The following is a 17,270-nucleotide window of genomic DNA, read 5'->3' on the forward strand; positions in this document are numbered from 1 at the left end:
TAAGCCCCATGTTGGGCATGGAGCCCACTTAAAAAAAAAGAAAAAAAAAAGAACTCATATTCAAAAGTACCTCTCTGCTCACTGGGAGATTTTTATTTCAAATGACTTTATTTGTACTAAAACTAAATTGTAAATTGCTGGCTAACACTAGGTAATTAGTTTTTGTTCTTTGGGAGACTTGACCAGAGAGGTAGAAAGAATTCAGGGAAGATTGGTGGGGAGATTTTACGTACAGGTATTTTCATTTAGTGAGGATGTGAAAGATAAAGCTTTTCTGTTTGGCATTCCTGGTATTCAACACCAGGCCCGCCACTGGTTCTTACTGGATCAAATTCTTCTTTCAGAAGCTAGAACACATGCTATGAAATATTCTTGCCATGCATCTAAAGGATCAGGCTACTGAAAATAGGAAGTGTTTCTACAAGGAGAAAAGTGATGTTTAGAGAGAAAAAGCATAGAGAGTATCAAAGTCTTATCTTCTGAATTGATTCTCTCATAGAATTACTAAAAGTAATATTTGGAAGAGGTAAACCCAAGTCCATCTTGGGTCTCACAGTGGTTCCACTCTCCTTTGTTCAGCAAATTCTACATACTGTGAGATATGTACTTAAGAAACAGAGCCAGCTTCTCAACCCCCAAATTTCTTGGTATGCTCAAAACTAGGACATGATAGGAAAGGGCACATCTTGGTTCCTGGATAAAACAGGGCTCAACTCACAAAAAGTGACAGTAGCCACAATAAGAAAGGTTACCAACAAGCCTGAAATTGTTTGTTTTGGAAATGGAGCTGACAGTTCCTCTGGGACAAGAAGTGTGATTATTTAATTCAATTAAAAAAATAAGCAATGCCCCAAATAAGAAAATAAAAGTGTGCAAAGAGTATTCTTAGCAATTTTGTAATGCGTATCAACTAAATTCAGTTTTCAGTGTTAAAATGGACTAATCTTCGACCTAAGCAATCAGAAATAGAAAAAAAAAATTAAGCAGAAAAACTAGAAAACTCCTCCTTTTATCATAGTTTTTCTATAAAGCTGACCACAACATCATCCAATGATGGAAAATTCCAAAAACTTTACAAAATTCCTCTTTTTAAAATTTATTTTTTGTTATCAAAGAGAATGTCCAGAAACATTGAGTACTAAAGATCTGTTCATGGCATTGTTTTACAAAAGTTCCTAATGGAGTGTGAATATTTTATTTTTTGATGTATCTTTCACTTATTAATGATGAAGTGGATGAACTGATGTAATTACTTAAAAAAAAAATCCAGACAAAAACATCCATTCTCATTCTGAATCTGCTGACTGGAGTGAATTCAGTGGTTACAATAGCACCACTGGCTAAGAATCAACCTCCCCACAGTAGGGAGCTATTTGTGTCTTCTCATTAGGTCACGTAGGTCTCTCAGATATAGGCACCATGTTTGAAGTCTCACACAAAATGTCTGTGTCACTTAAATTACACAATGTGGCAGTGTTTGTTTCATGGGGACATAATCTTGAAAGAAGGGGCAAAGTAGAAAACAACCTGTTTGTATGTTATATGTGAGTACATTATTGGACTGTGCATGAGTTTAAGGGCATTGTAGCCCTTAAAGAGTTAAAGAGTAATTCCAAAGAGTGAAGCATCTGTTATTTCCAGCTGCACCTGGTGCTTGAAGTTGTCTACTCATTTCACCATATGTTGTAAAGTCAGGGCCTTCTTCATCTACTGTTTGGCTCAAATGGTTTGAACTGAGTTTAGCTGTCCTTCTTTTCCATTGAAACTTTATTTCTCAGCCTCAGGATATGTGGGGTACTTGACCGTTTCTATCTTCTCTCGGACTTTGTAGGAGGGATATAGGCCCGTCCTTCCCAGTTTCCTGTTGACACCTTTAGAATAGCCATCCCAATGATTTCCAGCCACACCAATGATATCTCCAGGTTCCATGGGGATTTCATCTGCAGTTCGAGGTTGGTGAGGATAAATAGCAATCTGGTTGTGGGCATTTTGGCCCCCAAAATAGTAGATGTCATCCAAAGAATGGAAGTTTGCAGAAGCATCAGGATGAAGTGTTTGCATGATTTCGTAAGCAACTCGACAGACCTTGGGAAAGAATGAAAAAAAAAATGTGTTATTATACATAAAATCTCCTGCATAGCAACCTGAAGGCCCTTGGCCAAACAGACTAGAACCAGACCAGGACTAGGACTGACAAGTTGAGAAGTGGTAGATTCTAGTCACAGGTTTTCAGTTGATTTGCTCTCAATTACAATACAAATCATTCTTCATCTTTGTGCTTGTATCTTTTTTTTTTTAAACATACTAGATTACTATAAGTTCTCTGAGAGTAAAAAACATATCTAATGCAAGTACTTTAAGAATATGGATCAGTTAATTTTAATGAACATTTAATAAGAGTCACACAGTATACCTCGTGTTGGGTACTGGTGACAAAAAAATGAGTAAGACCCAGTTTGTGTCTTTAAAGAATTTAAGGTTGAGCATGAAGATCATAAATACTTTATACAAATGTTGCTGCTCCTTTCTCCTCATTCAGTCTCAATCAATCCCATACTCTTTTCTGCTAGGTTGGATTTGATCTCAGAACTCTTTTCAATAGAAATTCAGGTAATTTGTGACAATCAACTAGCCTTGGTAAGTGAGCTAAAACATATCATTTCTGTTCTAAAGAGTTTTAAGAGCACTAAGTAGATATTAACATTCTAGAACTGAAAAAGATGGACTAGCCTTTGCTGAAGATGCTTCTACCTGATGCATTTAAAGCTACTTAAAAGATTCCTCTGTCCAGGGGCACCTGGGTGGCTCAGTGGTTGAGTGTCTGCCTTTGGCTCAAGTTGTGGTCCTAGGGCCGTAGGATCAAGTCCCACATCAGGCTCCTCACAGGGAACTTACTTCTTCCTCTGCCTATGTCTCTGCCTCTGTGTGTTTCTCATGAATAAATAAGGTCTTTAAAAAAAAAAGATTCCTCTGTCCAAAGAATACCTACATGCCCACTGGAGGGCTGCTAAAATACCACAATCTGAGCTTTGTACATTGAGCCTGATGCTTGGTGATAAAGTTAAACTATTACTATTTTCATGGGGGTATAACATTTTAAGCAATTAATAAATATATTCTTTATAAATGGGGTTCATTAGCTTTTTCTAAGAATAGGTGAAGACAGAAGAGAGAATACTGTCACTTTGCTTAAAAAAATTCTTCCACTATGGGCAGCCTGGGTAGCTCAGTGGTTTAGCACCTGCCTTTGGCCCAGAGCATGATCCTGGAGACCCGGGATCAAGGCCCACATCAGGCTCCCTGCATGGAGCCTGCTTCTCCCTCTGCCTGTGTCTCTGCCTCTCTCTCTCTCTGTGTCTTTCATGAATGGGTAAATAAAATCTTAAAAAAAAAAAAAAAAGAAAATTCTTCCATTATAAAAATAAAATTCTTCCATTATAATTCAATGTGAACAGAGAACTCAAGTCAAATTTTCCCAAATCTCCAGTAGTGGTTGTCTCAGTTAATGAAGCTTTGTCTCTATGCCAATACTTTTGCATTTATTTAAAATGAAACTACTAATAGTAATTGTTAACCTGCTCAGCGGAGCAATTTAGGATTACTCAGCAGTCTTTTAAAACTCTGATATTTATGAGATCAAATCTAAATGAAGATGCTCATTCTTAACTATTATGAGCAAATGAAATCTGATTAGGTTAAGCCCCACTTTAACTTCTTAAAGTATCTGAATTTCAGGAACTGCAGGGGTGCTTTTCAAATGCTATACATACTTTGCAGATGAGACTTTAAAAATATTTAAAATTTTGCAAATATGGACTAAAATACAAGGAGAGCAAGTCATCTGCCCAAATTCTAGTGCTAGAATTTCAACATCATAAAATCAAGGCAGTGACTTTGCTTGCAAGTTTGCTACTCTATCAACAGACTAATTTCACACTGGAGATGCTAGAATGTCATGGTACAATTGAGATCACTGATAGAATACTGAGACTATAACAAAATGAGGGTCGAAAAGATTTGGAATGGGAACTCCAAAGTCAGCTGAAGGTCCACAGGGGGGCAAGCAAAATCAAGTGGAGACTCTACAAAGGAAGAAACTAAATAAAACAAAGCAGCTTCAAAAATAGCAAAGAATAGAGGCTAGCATTTTCTGAGTTTTTGCTGTCATTGTTTTAGGTATTATTTATTTAATATCTCTATTAATTTACTTAATATTCAAGTAGCCCCATAAAATTCTATTTCCTCATTTCACAGAGGTCAAAGGTCAGTTAAAATTTTGCCCAAGGTTGTAATTATTATTAAGTGGTAGATTCTGGTTTTGAACCTGGGCAGTTTGTGAATCTTGTTAACTCCTAAGTATATTTCTCTTGCAGAGCCTGGTCTCCATTATTTGGATTTTTTTTTTTAAGATTTTATTTATTTATTCATGAGAGACACAGAGAGAGAGAGAGAGAGGCAGAGACACAGGTAGAGGGAGAAGCAGGGACACAGAGAGAGAAGCAGGCTCCATGCACGAAGCCCAATATGGGGACTCGATCCTGGGACTCCAGATCACGCATGGAGCCAAAGGCAGATGTCTGCTCAACTGCTGAGTCACCCAGGTGTCCCTCCATATTTGGATTGTAACACCAGAAAGATAAAACATAAGGCCGAGGCAAGCCTTGGGCAAACTAGACAGTTTTGTTTTTTCAGGGCCCTTTAACCCACTCTTCAATTATTTCTAGCCAGGAATGCAGGAGCTTGCATTGCCCTTGACATGACCACATTGTGGCAATGAGCCCTGACATATTTCCTCCTCTCTACTATTAAGTGTCTCACCCTCATAAAAACATTGCCTTCAGTCTCACACCCTTAGGGACTGCTTTCTTTTGTAGGATAATCCTAATAATCAGTTTATAGTTTGGTATCCATAGTTGTTGAAGTGTTAGTGGGTTAATAACATATGTATTTTCTTAAGCCAAAGAAAAACAAAGGGTAGAAATTTCAAAGACTGAGGTGGGCCAATATGAGGCCCTATATTCTTCTCATTATAATGATAACACTATGAGGTGGTTGCTGCTATTATCCATATTTTATAACTGGAGAAACAAGCCCCAGAAAGATTAATTAAAAAAAAAGTTGGGGGGGGGGAAATGAGCTAGTAAATGGTAGAACTCTTTCTGGCTCTCTACCACACTAAAATGTCTTAGGATAAGTACCTAATACTGTGCCTGTCACATAGTAGGTGCTCAGAAAGTACCTGTTGAATGAATACTGCTTCATGCATGATATCAGCCTAGCAGTGGAGATGCAGGTCCATGAGTGATATTTAATCCCTAAGATCCACATATAACATTCTTAGTAGTACCATGGAGCAATTTACTGCAAAGGGCTATAAAGATGACTATAGTATTAATGTTTGCATTTAACTAGGCTTTCTCTTTGGGCTTTACCAATTCAAACTGTGTGGCAGGTAAATGAAGGCTTTCAGCTAATATCAATACTCAGTTTTTTTTTTTTAAGATTTTATTTATTTATTCATGATAGACGGGGGGCGGAGGGTGGAGTGGAGAGACACAGGCAGAGGGAGAAGCAGGCTCCATGCCAGGAGCCTGACGCGGGACTCAATCCCAGGACTCCAGGATCGCGCCCTGGGTCAAAGGCAGGTGCCAAACCCAGGGATGCCCAATACTCAGTTTTTGATGCTGGACAAATCTCATGACTGAGAGAGGCAAACCCTTTGGTTGAAAGCTGTGGTTGACTGTATGTAGTAAGTTTTATTTCATTTATTGCATGTCAGTATATCATTTAGAACACCACTAAGCACACAGGATGGGTAAGAGCAAAAATGTTGCTAAAGGATAAAAACACGATGCAACTGTATTTTTAAAAAAAAAAAAGTTTAAAAGGAGAGGAAGGTCCATGAACCTGAATTTTATCCCTGAGGAGCAACCAGCTGAGTTTACATGAACCTCAAAGCCTTCTCAGAGCAGATGGGATCTTGTTTTTTTTTTTTTTTTTTTTTTTTTTTGTCAAAATAGATGGGGCCAGGAGGATCTCCTAGTGTGAAAATTTGGAAGTAGGTTCTTGTCTCCTTGGGTGATGGTGAGAGATGTATACACTTTTCCTGTAAACTACTTTGTTCTGCTATTCAACAGGAGAATAGTATCCACTATTGTTTCGTGGGCCTTCCCTCAATGGAAATTCCTATCCAAAGTCATTTGTCTAGAATAAAATGAATGTAGTATATGGTTGTTCCCTTCGGGCTTTCCAAAATCTGATTCAGAGTGTAATGAGGCCAGGTATGTTGTGTGTGGATTTGGAACTAGACAACAAAGAGTGCCACTAGAATGTTGTATTAAGTGTGAAAAAGTGTCACAAGGGAAAAAAGTAGTTTTGTGATTTCAATGGTTAAAACTACGGAACAATGTTGATAGCTGCTTTAAAAATGCTGATAATCCAAAGCTTTTAAAGTGAGCAGCTACAACAATTTATGCAAATCAGATTCCAGGATAATAAAAACTGATTCCAAAACTTGATAATATTAAAAAAAAAAACCTTTCTGATATTTTGCCCATCTACAACTAAGTACAATTGAATAATTGCTGTTATTTCACCATCTATAATTTCTGTGTTTCTTATTTAAGACGGTTTTATTAAATAGGAAACTAAATGACAAAGTAGATGCTTTGGATATAGGCAACTTCCAGTAACATAGAGCAAGATTAAATACCTGGTAGAATAGTTTGGAATGTGATTGCATAGCTTTCAAAACCTACTTGATGTTTTCGGAAAATGTTTATATTGCCTCTAATTTTCAGATTAAATCCTGAGGATTGTTCTCTTCGATTTATGAGGCTTTTAGGACAAACTTGGCTTTGAGAAACAGCTCTGATGAAGGGATTCAGAAAACTAAGAGCAACAACAGTAACAATATTAAAGTTTTTATTATTGGCTTAAAAAAACCTTTTCACTTAAGAGGAGAGAATTCCCAGATCTCAGTTATGGATATAAAACCAAGAAAAATCAGAAGTCCTGAGATTGAGGGGGATGGATCCAAAACGTTATGAGGAATCCTGATTAAGGTGCCATGATATTCGTGTCTGCAGTTTCTCAAATGTCAATTAAGTCTTGCATTTTTCCTTCTGGCATGGCATTTCATCCTTCCAGTATTGCCTATAATAGCTCATGGTCAACAGATAAGCTCTTTCTCACTATTGTCTTACAGTGTAATAGTTCCCAAAGGATAGGACACAGGATACAAAACTGCAGGGTTGTCAAAGCATTATGAAGAAGATACTAAAAACTCTTTGTCACTTTCTAATAATATCTTTGAATATGATATTATCATCAAGGAAAGTTTGAGAGCCATGTTTTGAGCCATGTTTTATTCTGGGCTGAGATTTGGTTCTCAATGTTTTATTTTTTTGTCCCCCTTCTGGATGTAACACTTAGTCTTCTTCTATTTCCCAACATGCCTATGGCATATATAGGAACATCTGCAGATTAATTTCCCTAAAAGTCAAAAAATACACAATTTTACTTTCATTTGCTAAAGCAAATACTGTTACTCATCATTTACCCTTTGGGAATGAAGAGCTTTTGTTTCTGAAAATTTATATTATATGGTGCTGTTGTCTTTCAGTAAACTAAATAAAATAGAAGTGAGGAGATATATTGGCACAGAGAAATTAAAATGCCTAATGCTACTGGCTACTCTTCTTTCTTGTTTAAAAAAAGATTTATTTATTTTAGAGAGAGAGAGAGAATGAGAGAGAGAGTGTGAGCCAGGGGAGGGACAAAGGGAGCGGGAGAGGATCCCAAGCAGACTCTGAGTGTGGAGCCCAACATGGGGCTTGATCTGATGATCCTGAGATCATGACCTGAGCAGAAATGAAGACTCAGATGCTTAACTGACAGAGCCACCCATGCACCCTCTGGCTTCTCTCTCTCTCCTTTTTAAAAAATATCTTATTTATTTATTCATGAAAGACAGAGACAGAAACATAGGCAAAAAGAGAAGCAGGTTCCCTGTGGGAGCCTGATGCAGAACTTGATCCAGGACCCTGGGATCATGCCTTGTGCTGAAGGCAGACACTCAACCACTGAGCCACTGAGGCCTCACTGGCTTCTCTTCTTAACAAAGAATTGTTATACCTGTTCAATATACATAATTGTTCAGTAGAACCTAAGCATTACCCATGACCACAAGCAGGAGTAACAGAGTCCTTGAATAATAGCATGTTTCATGTTCCTCCTAAAACATGAGAGTGTATGGTCTGAAATAGGGCCATGTGAAAAAAGGTTGCTAAAGTAACTACTGTAGAATCTCTGTAACACACAAAGGTATTCCTATACTTTTCCCTTTATAAATAACAATAGCAGCTAACATTATATTTAATATATTGTTAAGTACTATTTTCAGTAGTTTACATATAACTTTTAATCATCATAGTAACTGTATGTAGTAGGTGCTACTACTGTTTTACAGGCAGGGAAGAAATGGTCAGTGATAAGCTAATTTGTTCAACTGCCACCCAGATACTAAGTGGTCAAAGTTAGATTTATTTATTTTTAAGATTTTATTTATTTATTCATGAGAGACACACAGAGAGAGGCAGAGACATAGGCAGAGGGAGAAGTACAGGGAGAAGCAGGCTCCTTAAAGGGAGCCAGATATGGAACTCGATCCCGGGACCCTGGGATCATGTTCTAAGCTGAAGGCAGATGCTCAACTACAGAGCCACCGAGGCATCCCCAAAGTTAGATTTAAACCCATTCTGATTCTAGAGTCCATGTTACTTCATTCTAGTTCTCTGCGTAGGAGTCAGTGGCTTGGCATTTTGATGTTATCAGTATCTTTTTCTCAAACTCCATGGTGATGATGATGAGACATTTTTAGGGAAATTTCAAACAATTCCAAATTTGGGTTTATGGCAAGAGAACCTCTACAATCAAGCAACCAATTTCATTCATAGTGCAAAAATACTGAACTGTACTAAACCCATATTTTTTCTAAAAATATTTGCAAAAAATGCTGGAGTATGAGCAAACCCAGAGATTTATAAGTGAATGTGGAATTATTTCAAAATTTCAAATGCTACAGCTGATAGTCATCAAGAAAGGTATGTGATAATGGCAGTGATCACATTTAGCAAACTGCCATTCAATATATAAATATAAGGTATTTTTACTGTTAAACTTTTATTCTGAACTCTCACATAAAATTTTTTGAGGTATTCAAGTCTACTTTGGAATACAAGATATTAGTTTGAGTTTTGCTTTGTTCAAATGAACAAAAGTTATTTTGGATGAACTTTGACTTATCAAGAGTTTTTAGGAATAATATAATATATAAGCATAAATCTCATTCCTTTGGAGATAAAACATCCTCTCAGCACCACTCTTTCTTCATATGAATGAATTCTCTGACCCTGACGTATGGAAAACATGCTGAGGTTGATATTATGCACAAAATAGAACAAAGTAGTATGAACAATATGCCCCTCAAGCTTGTACAGATTTCTACTACCATAAAGTAACAGAATTCCTGATTTCTGGATCAAAATTAGAGTCATGAGGTTATAAGAATCAAAAATTCTATAGCACATCCTTGAAAAGAAAAAAATAAAAAAGGATTTTCTTTCTAGAATAAACCTAATGGTATTATTAAGGAGGGCTGGAAAAAGGAAAGCAAAATAGAGAACATCCCTGTAAGTCTCAGTGTCTGCCTACATGTAAGGCTGCTAAATGTTTAGACATGTATATATTTATTTAACTTTCAAGCTTTATGGCTACAGCAGTGATTCTCAACAAAGGCGATTTTGTCCTCCCCACTGCTGTGGGATATTTGGCAGTATCTGAAGACATTTTCAGTTGTCACAACTTGAGGTGGGGTGCTACTGGCCAGGGGAGCTGCTGAGTACCCTATAATGCACAGGACAGCATCTCACAACAAAGTACCTGCCTATAATTCTAAAAATGCCTAGGCTGAGAAACCCTGGACTATAGGAATAGACTTTAGACAGGCCTAACATCTAGACCTACAAAGAAGGTGGCATATCTAGGAAAATGACTCTGATTCATTCATTCAAACAATAAGCATTCAAAAATGTGTGGAGGTTGTTACTAGTCATTTGTACCTGTTGATCAGGTGGGCATATAGCCAGATTCTCAGTTGAGAGAGAAAAAGTTGTGATTCCTCCCATCTACCCACTATGAGAATAGAAAAGGGAGCTTCTCAAAGAGAGGATCCTTATCCCAGTTAGGAAGAAAACATCAGCAGTGGATCCCTTCATGGGAACTTGGAAGGCCAAGGAAATTTTCTGTTCTGACTAGGATTGTTGCTATGTGACTTCTGTTCTGGGTAGGAAGTTCTCATTCCATATTGAAGAAACTCATAGCCTTTGCTGAGGTAGGTATCTTTATAATAATATTACCATCCCATTGTGACAATGTACATTGTCACAAAATAAAAAAAGTCCATTTCTTTATATTCTCTGAAGTATATTCTCATGAAAATGGTGCAGCCTTCCTTTTCACATTTCCTTTTCTCTGCTTCTTCTAGGCATTTAGGAAAAAATTTATCTTACATGATCTATATTTCTTGGTAATTACTCTCCAGTTACTTCACGTGAGTATTTTGCTCACTAGATTCTGGGCCAGGGTAAGATCTGTATCTTCAATCTCCCTGGAAATCCTCTCTGCACCTAATATAATTCTGAGCACAAACAGTCATTTAACAGATTGTTGAATGAACTAACCAATAATATGCACATAAATGAGGTCAGAATAAAGCCAACAATAAATATTTCTATGCTGATATTCCATTGTGTATACAAGGCTGATTGGACCACTCATAGAAACAAATACACCAAGCCCATAATATACAATTATCTGCAACAATTAAACTCAAAGAATGATTGTAATATGGTATTGCTTAAATTTAATGTATAGTTTTTTGCTTGGTAGAAATGTAATAGGACTTGAAAAAGAATTATATTTATACTTTATTTTCTATAAAGTAATCAAGTGAGACACAATGCTCAGCATTTAATTCTCTCAGCATCAGTGCATCAATGTGTAGGAGTGGATGGATTCTGGTTGCATAGTGATGGCAAAATCAGGAAATATTTTTTTAAAAGATTTTATTTATTTATTTTTAAAGGAGAGAGAGGGAGAGCCAGCAGGGGGAGGGGCAAAGGAAGAGGAGAGAGAATTCTTTTTTTTTTTTTTTTTAAAGGAAATCTTTTTTTTTTTTTCTTTTTTTATTCATGAGAGAGAGAGAGAGAGGCAGGGACACAGGCAGCGGGAGAAGCAGGCTCCATGCAGGGAGCCCGATGTGGGACTCGATCCGAGGACTCCAGGATCACACCCTGGGCTTGAAAGGCAAGAGCTCAACCGCTGAGCCACCTGGGCGTCCCAGGAGAGAGAATTCTGCATAGACCTTGCACTGAGCCCTACATGGGGCTCGATCTCATGACCCTGAGATCATGACCTGAGCTGAAACCAAGAGTCAGAAGCTTAACTGACTAAGCCACCCAGGTACCCCTGAAAATTCACAAAGTATTAATAAGTAAGCTTTTTTACTTGCTATTTGGTTAAATGCTGTGAACAATTGCTTGTAAGCAACTATACTTGAATACCTAACTTTTTGGGAGGAGGTATGGAATCTTCCTATTCTTTCACAAAAGAGATCATGCCCAAATATTAGGAAAATTGCACCTGAACATTAAACACAGACACAGATACAGATATGTATACACACACACCCCTCCTAAGAACTTCCTGAGCTCAACATGACCAAAAAAAAAAAAAAAAAATACTGGCTATTTAAACATGCCCTACTATCGCTTACCTGGGATGAAAAAGTACACACTAGGAAGTCTGCCTGGGAGAGAAAGTGTATATCCAGGATCACACCCCGAAGTGAATTTTCTGTGTATCGATTGTGTAGTCCAGCTGACCAAGAGATAGAGTTATCACTAATAAATTCATAAGTGGGGTACCTATAAAAAAGAAATAAATTTGTACATAGTCACTGAAATCACAATATTCTATCAGGAGTTAGTATCTTACCACCAGGAAGTAGACCTGCTCCTTTGACCAAAGTTCTTCTTTTTAATAGTAAGTAGAGCTTTAATTGTGGTATTTAATAGATTCGATGAAGCATCTTTGAATCTGTCAGTGGAGTAGAAACCATTCTGGAATGTCCTAAATATTACATGTTATTGGCATGTCACATAATATGCACAATACATGCATCAAAATGTCCTTTCTCAATTCATAGGAGTTGAAGGTTCCTTATTTTTTTTGTAATGAGTGACAAAGAGGTTTTTTAAACTGCTTTCTCATTTGGTCACTAAACTTTTCCCTTAGAATAGAAATATCACGGTTAAATTTCATTTACATTTTTAACCTAGAATTTGAGATAATTCAGACTGGTTTCCCCTAAACCCCATCCTCAAAACACTGTCTTAGCCAACAGCAGTAATGGAAAATCAGTCTAGGGCAGCCTGGGTGGCTCAGCGGTTTAGCACCACCTTCAGCCTAGGGTGTGATCCTGGAGACCGGGGATTGAGTCCCATGTCAGGCTCCCTGCACGGAGCCTGCTTCTCCCTCTGCCTATGTCTCTGCCTCTCTCTGTCTCTCATGAATAAATAAAAATCTTTAAAAAAAAAAAAGAAAATCAGTCTAATAAATATATGAAAGCAAATTCTTTACAGATGTCCACCAAGTAATATTTCAATAGTCTTGAGATAGGATATGTGTTTAAAAGTATTAAAACAAGATATCTTTAAAAAGTCCACCATATGTTCAAATGATTCTACTGTGAATTAAGAGGTTTAATTATACTCTAGTATACAGTGAATAAATTTTCTTAGTGCATAAATCTTTAGAGTTGAGTTGAAAACTTAGGGAATCATACAAAAATTGGATAATAACTGTACCTGTTTTACATAATTCTGTAGGAATTAAATACATAAGCAAAGTAAAGTGGTTAGGAGAGCATCTGACATGTATGTAGTAAATGCTCATTACATATTAGCTGTGATTGTTAAACATTCTTTTGTAGATGTCCACCTGGTTTTATTCCTTACTTCCTTTAGATCTCTGCTGTAATAAAGTCTTATTAGTGAGGACTTCAGAAATTTCTATCTTTTTTACTTACTTAATTTCATGACTTTTTTTATCATCTGACATAATACATATTTTGACTGTTATTTACTGCCTGTATCCATTCCCCACCTCCACCATCCCTAGCTGGAATGTAAGCTATATAAAGAGGCATTTCATCTGCTTTGTTCACTGTATTATTCTTAGTAACTAGAAAAGAATTGGGAATATAACAGAGAATATATTAATATCTGGTGAGAGGGTAAAAGTGCCTATCTGTAAACCCTGAACCATTAGGAGTCTGTTTACATGTCTGTCTCCCACACAGTATTCTCCTAAGTTTGGGACTAGACTTGATTTTTCTTTGCCTCACAACACCTAGTGCCCCACGCAATGCTGAGTAGGTAAATACATGAATAAGTGAGTGCTACCCATGTCTGGGACTTTGTCCTAATTCCCTAACAGCTGCTTCAGATTCTCTTCATTTCACAGCCACCGAGGAGCTTTCTCTCATTGCCTCTAATAATGACTGGGATGGCAAAGTCTCAGAGCACTGTTTCAGACTGGTATTCAGTGCTCAGATCCATTCGGCCTCATTATTTTTGACATTTTCCCCTCCTAAGCCCCAAATTAGGGAGACAAAGGAAATGTCACATTTATTTTAAAAAGAAAACAACCAAAAAGACTTTTAATGTGATTCTTGTGAAGCTGCATACCCAGGCATGGGGCAGAAACAGCAACAAATAAGTATGAAAAGGCTGGAGGACAGAGGACAGAGCGAATCATTAAAACACAGGTTTTATACTTGAATAAAGACTAACTCTGTCAGTGTGGTTTGCGTGCTCAGTGAAAAGAAAAGAGTGATCTTTTTACTGAGAAGTGACACTAACATTAATGCCCTTCCTAATTTAAAGACCCCTCCCTGGAACCAAACCAAAAGAACTCTTAAGTTCCACAGGCCTTATCTGAGACTGCTTGATGAAGGATACCTGAGTTTGGAAAAACAAACAAACAAACAGAAACAATGTAAATAATGGAAAAGGGAGACTTTGCATCTCCAATTATAAGCATGGAAATTTCTGCACAAACATACTTCTTTGTCTTCTGCCCACAAGTATGTCAGCAGAGGATTCCTTTTACTGTGACATTGTAGAGATTAGCAACGATAAAATATATTTTTTTCTTCTTCTACCTTATAAAAATTTATTTTTGCATCACTCACAAAGGGCTAACTTAAAGTTATAAACTAACAACACATTGTCTTTTCTGAAGTCTTTCTCCAGACTGAGGGAGATACTCCTCTTCATGATTTCACTGTACCTGGTATAAAACTCCTACAGGGCATTCATCTAACTATACTGCAATAACTTGTTACATGTATATGCCTACCAGTTGGATACTCCTTTAAATAAGAAGCCACATATTATCTTTTTATTTCTCTTTGTATTTCTAGTGCCCTGTAACTGTGTGTAGCATATTATAGTTCAATAAAACATTGAAAAAATTCATCACTCGTTATTGCTGAGTCTTTTTTTCGTAGGGCAAACACTTTACAAAAACTTCTAAACAAATTTTTCTTGCCTCCGTTCATTTAAATGAAACTAAATTTTAGGAGTGCTCATCCAGCATTTTTGATAAAAAGCAAACTAAGTACATAAATATATATTCTAAGAGATTTTTAAAGACTTGTTTCTTCTCCTATTTCACCCCTGTTCCCAATCTCCACATCTTAGAATATGATATTGGATAGACAACTTTAAGAGTTCTTACTTCTTGGCCAATGATTCTGCAATTTAAACTCTCTAACAGTGATCTGCCTAAGAGAGACATCTACACATTTTCAATGGCTGCCATAATCAGTGGGAAACAGGTGTGAAAATCTCAGAGATGAACTCAGTCTTAATCTAAAGAAACCTGAGATGTAATACCAAGTAGCAAAGCATTATCTACTCATTTTCACACAAAAGCCGAATATATAAAGCTAATCTTGACCACTTTTAGAAAAGATAAGCTACCCAGAAAATGGATTCTTCTCTGTGTGAATCCTATGCATCATTTACTTCTTCAGCACTTCACCCTCTTGAAGCACAAAAGTCTCATAATCATCCTGGATACTATATACCTTGATGAGAGACTAACTCATGTTTTTGGTCACCTAAAACAATGACAGAGGTTTTATGGTTTGCTTAGGTATCAAAACGAATCCTGACAGGTCTAAAGCAGAGTTAATTCAGAGCAGAAAAACATCTAGGTAAAATACTGAAGGAGAGAAATAGCATTTAAGTTCCTGGGAAAATTTTCAAAATGACTTATAAAATTGAGGTGCCTAGGTGGTTGCAGTTGGTAAGCATCTGCCTCTTAGTTTTGGCTCAGGTCATGATCTCAGTTCAGAGCCTGCTTGAGATTCTCTCTATCCCGCCCTCCCTCCCCCCCGCCCCCCTGCTTGTACTCTCTCAAATAAAATAAATAAATAAATAAATAAATAAATAAATAAATAAATAAATAAATCTTAAAAAACAAAGACTCAGAAAATTAAAATTAAAGGATTTCCAAAGAGGAAAAACAATGCATAAAATGCTGCTACTACATTTATAACAGGATATGAAAAAAACCTGCCTTCTGGACTACTGTGGAGAAGAGTTACTGGCTCTTTACTGTAAGTTACTGAGTTACTGACCACAGAAAGGAAATTCAAGTTTTACTATTCCTACAATCTTAGTAGATACTGCTGTCAACAGTACTATAAAAGTTGCTTGCTATAAAAATATCATGGGGCACTATGGATCAAAGTTGTAAGATAGATGTTCATATCTTTTTACCTAAATATTTCCAAATCCAGAAGTCTAGCTTAAGGAAATAACCTAACTAGAATATTGGGAAAATGAGCAAGTAAGCAATTGCAGAAGATATGTAGTCATTAAAAAGGGACATTTAAGATAATAATTTTTTTAGGGACCTGAGAAAATGGATCCATTGCTGTATTAAGTAAAAAAGAGTTCAAATTATATAGAATATGATCAACTACTAAAATGGGTAACTATATAAATGACTAAAGGGAATATGTCAACATTTAAGTAATTGTTACCACTGAGTAATAGGTTGTGGGTAGTATTTTTTCCTTGCCTATATACTTATCAACTTCCATATTTTCTAATGAGCATGAGTTATTTTGCTAGTCAGGGAAAAAAGAAAAACAGGAAAAAACCTTGTGATGCTTCAAGAACAAGTATAAGAGTAGATAAAATTAATATTTTAATTTCGTTTTTCGAACAAGCTACAAATTCAGTCTGGTATTTTAAAATGAAGGAGTATGGTGAACTATTTCTAATTTGTTTCTATCTAATAGGTCTGGATATCAAACTGGAAAAGTATTTGTGAAAATTTTGAATTGTGTTTTATGCCCAAATATTCATTTAATCCCTAACTATAAGCATATAACTTGGCTTATACTTGGCTGATGAATTTCATGGTCCTTTGTGTGTATGTGTGTGCAAGACAGTGAAAGTGTGTGTGTGTGAGAGAGAATACTTGATAGAGGGAGCCTTAAAAAACGCAATTTATATCAGGTTAATTTGAATTCTTAAAGGGAGAAATAGGATTTAAATTATTACCCAGTGATTTGAATAAACATTTGCATTACAGTCTTCACTTTAAATTTGTTTTTCTGCCCAAGTCCTATTTGTGACATAAAAAATTACCAAGAAAATTAATTAAACAAATAGCTTAAATGATTAGCAGTGAATAAAATGTTTTCAAGCTGATGGGATTGAAATAAACATAATTTAATAATTATTGGGCACTGAGCTAGGTAGGTACTGTGTCTAAGGTGCTTATAATCCAGTGAGGGAGACAGAGGTAAGCAAGTGCTAAACACTAAGTCAGAGCAGAAGGACACTTAGGGATTTAGGGATGATTTCTGGAGTAAATGGTGTATGAGCAAAGCTAAGACTACAGATTCTTCTCCTTCATTCCCTACTTTCACACATTTAATACATCTTTTATTAATAGTAAGTAAAGGCCAATTCTAGGTTCACTCAGATCCTGTGATAAATTCCCAATTGGGATCAGTGAGCTTTATGTGTTTTTTGAATACCCTATGTTAAAACTCTATAGTAGCTACTCTACAGTAACTGTAGAGTAATTGTTCTCCCACTAGATTAGGAATTCCTTGAGAG

General features: G+C 36.5%; 1 protein-coding gene across 12 annotated transcripts in view; it reads right to left on the reverse strand.

Annotated features, from left to right (window-relative positions):
* Nucleotides 1–1,080: 1,080 nt before the first annotated feature.
* The window catches only part of FUT8 (fucosyltransferase 8), a 287,889-nt gene continuing 271,699 nt past the window's right edge, over nucleotides 1,081–17,270 (reverse strand). For 11 of the 12 annotated variants that reach the window (XM_041758780.1, XM_041758777.1, XM_041758783.1 and 8 more), the window contains 2 exons: nucleotides 11,837–11,987; nucleotides 1,081–2,085 (listed from right to left, as the gene is read on the reverse strand). In XM_041758780.1, the coding sequence (XP_041614714.1) occupies nucleotides 1,768–2,085; nucleotides 11,837–11,987 (469 nt within the window). In that variant the 3' untranslated portion in view covers nucleotides 1,081–1,767. The remainder of the gene's footprint in view (nucleotides 2,086–11,836; nucleotides 11,988–17,270) is intronic. The other variant, XM_041758788.1, reaches the window with a different exon arrangement.

The sequence above is a fragment of the Vulpes lagopus genome, chromosome 6 (genome assembly GCF_018345385.1).
Source record: "Vulpes lagopus strain Blue_001 chromosome 6, ASM1834538v1, whole genome shotgun sequence".
NCBI lineage: Eukaryota > Metazoa > Chordata > Mammalia > Carnivora > Canidae > Vulpes > Vulpes lagopus.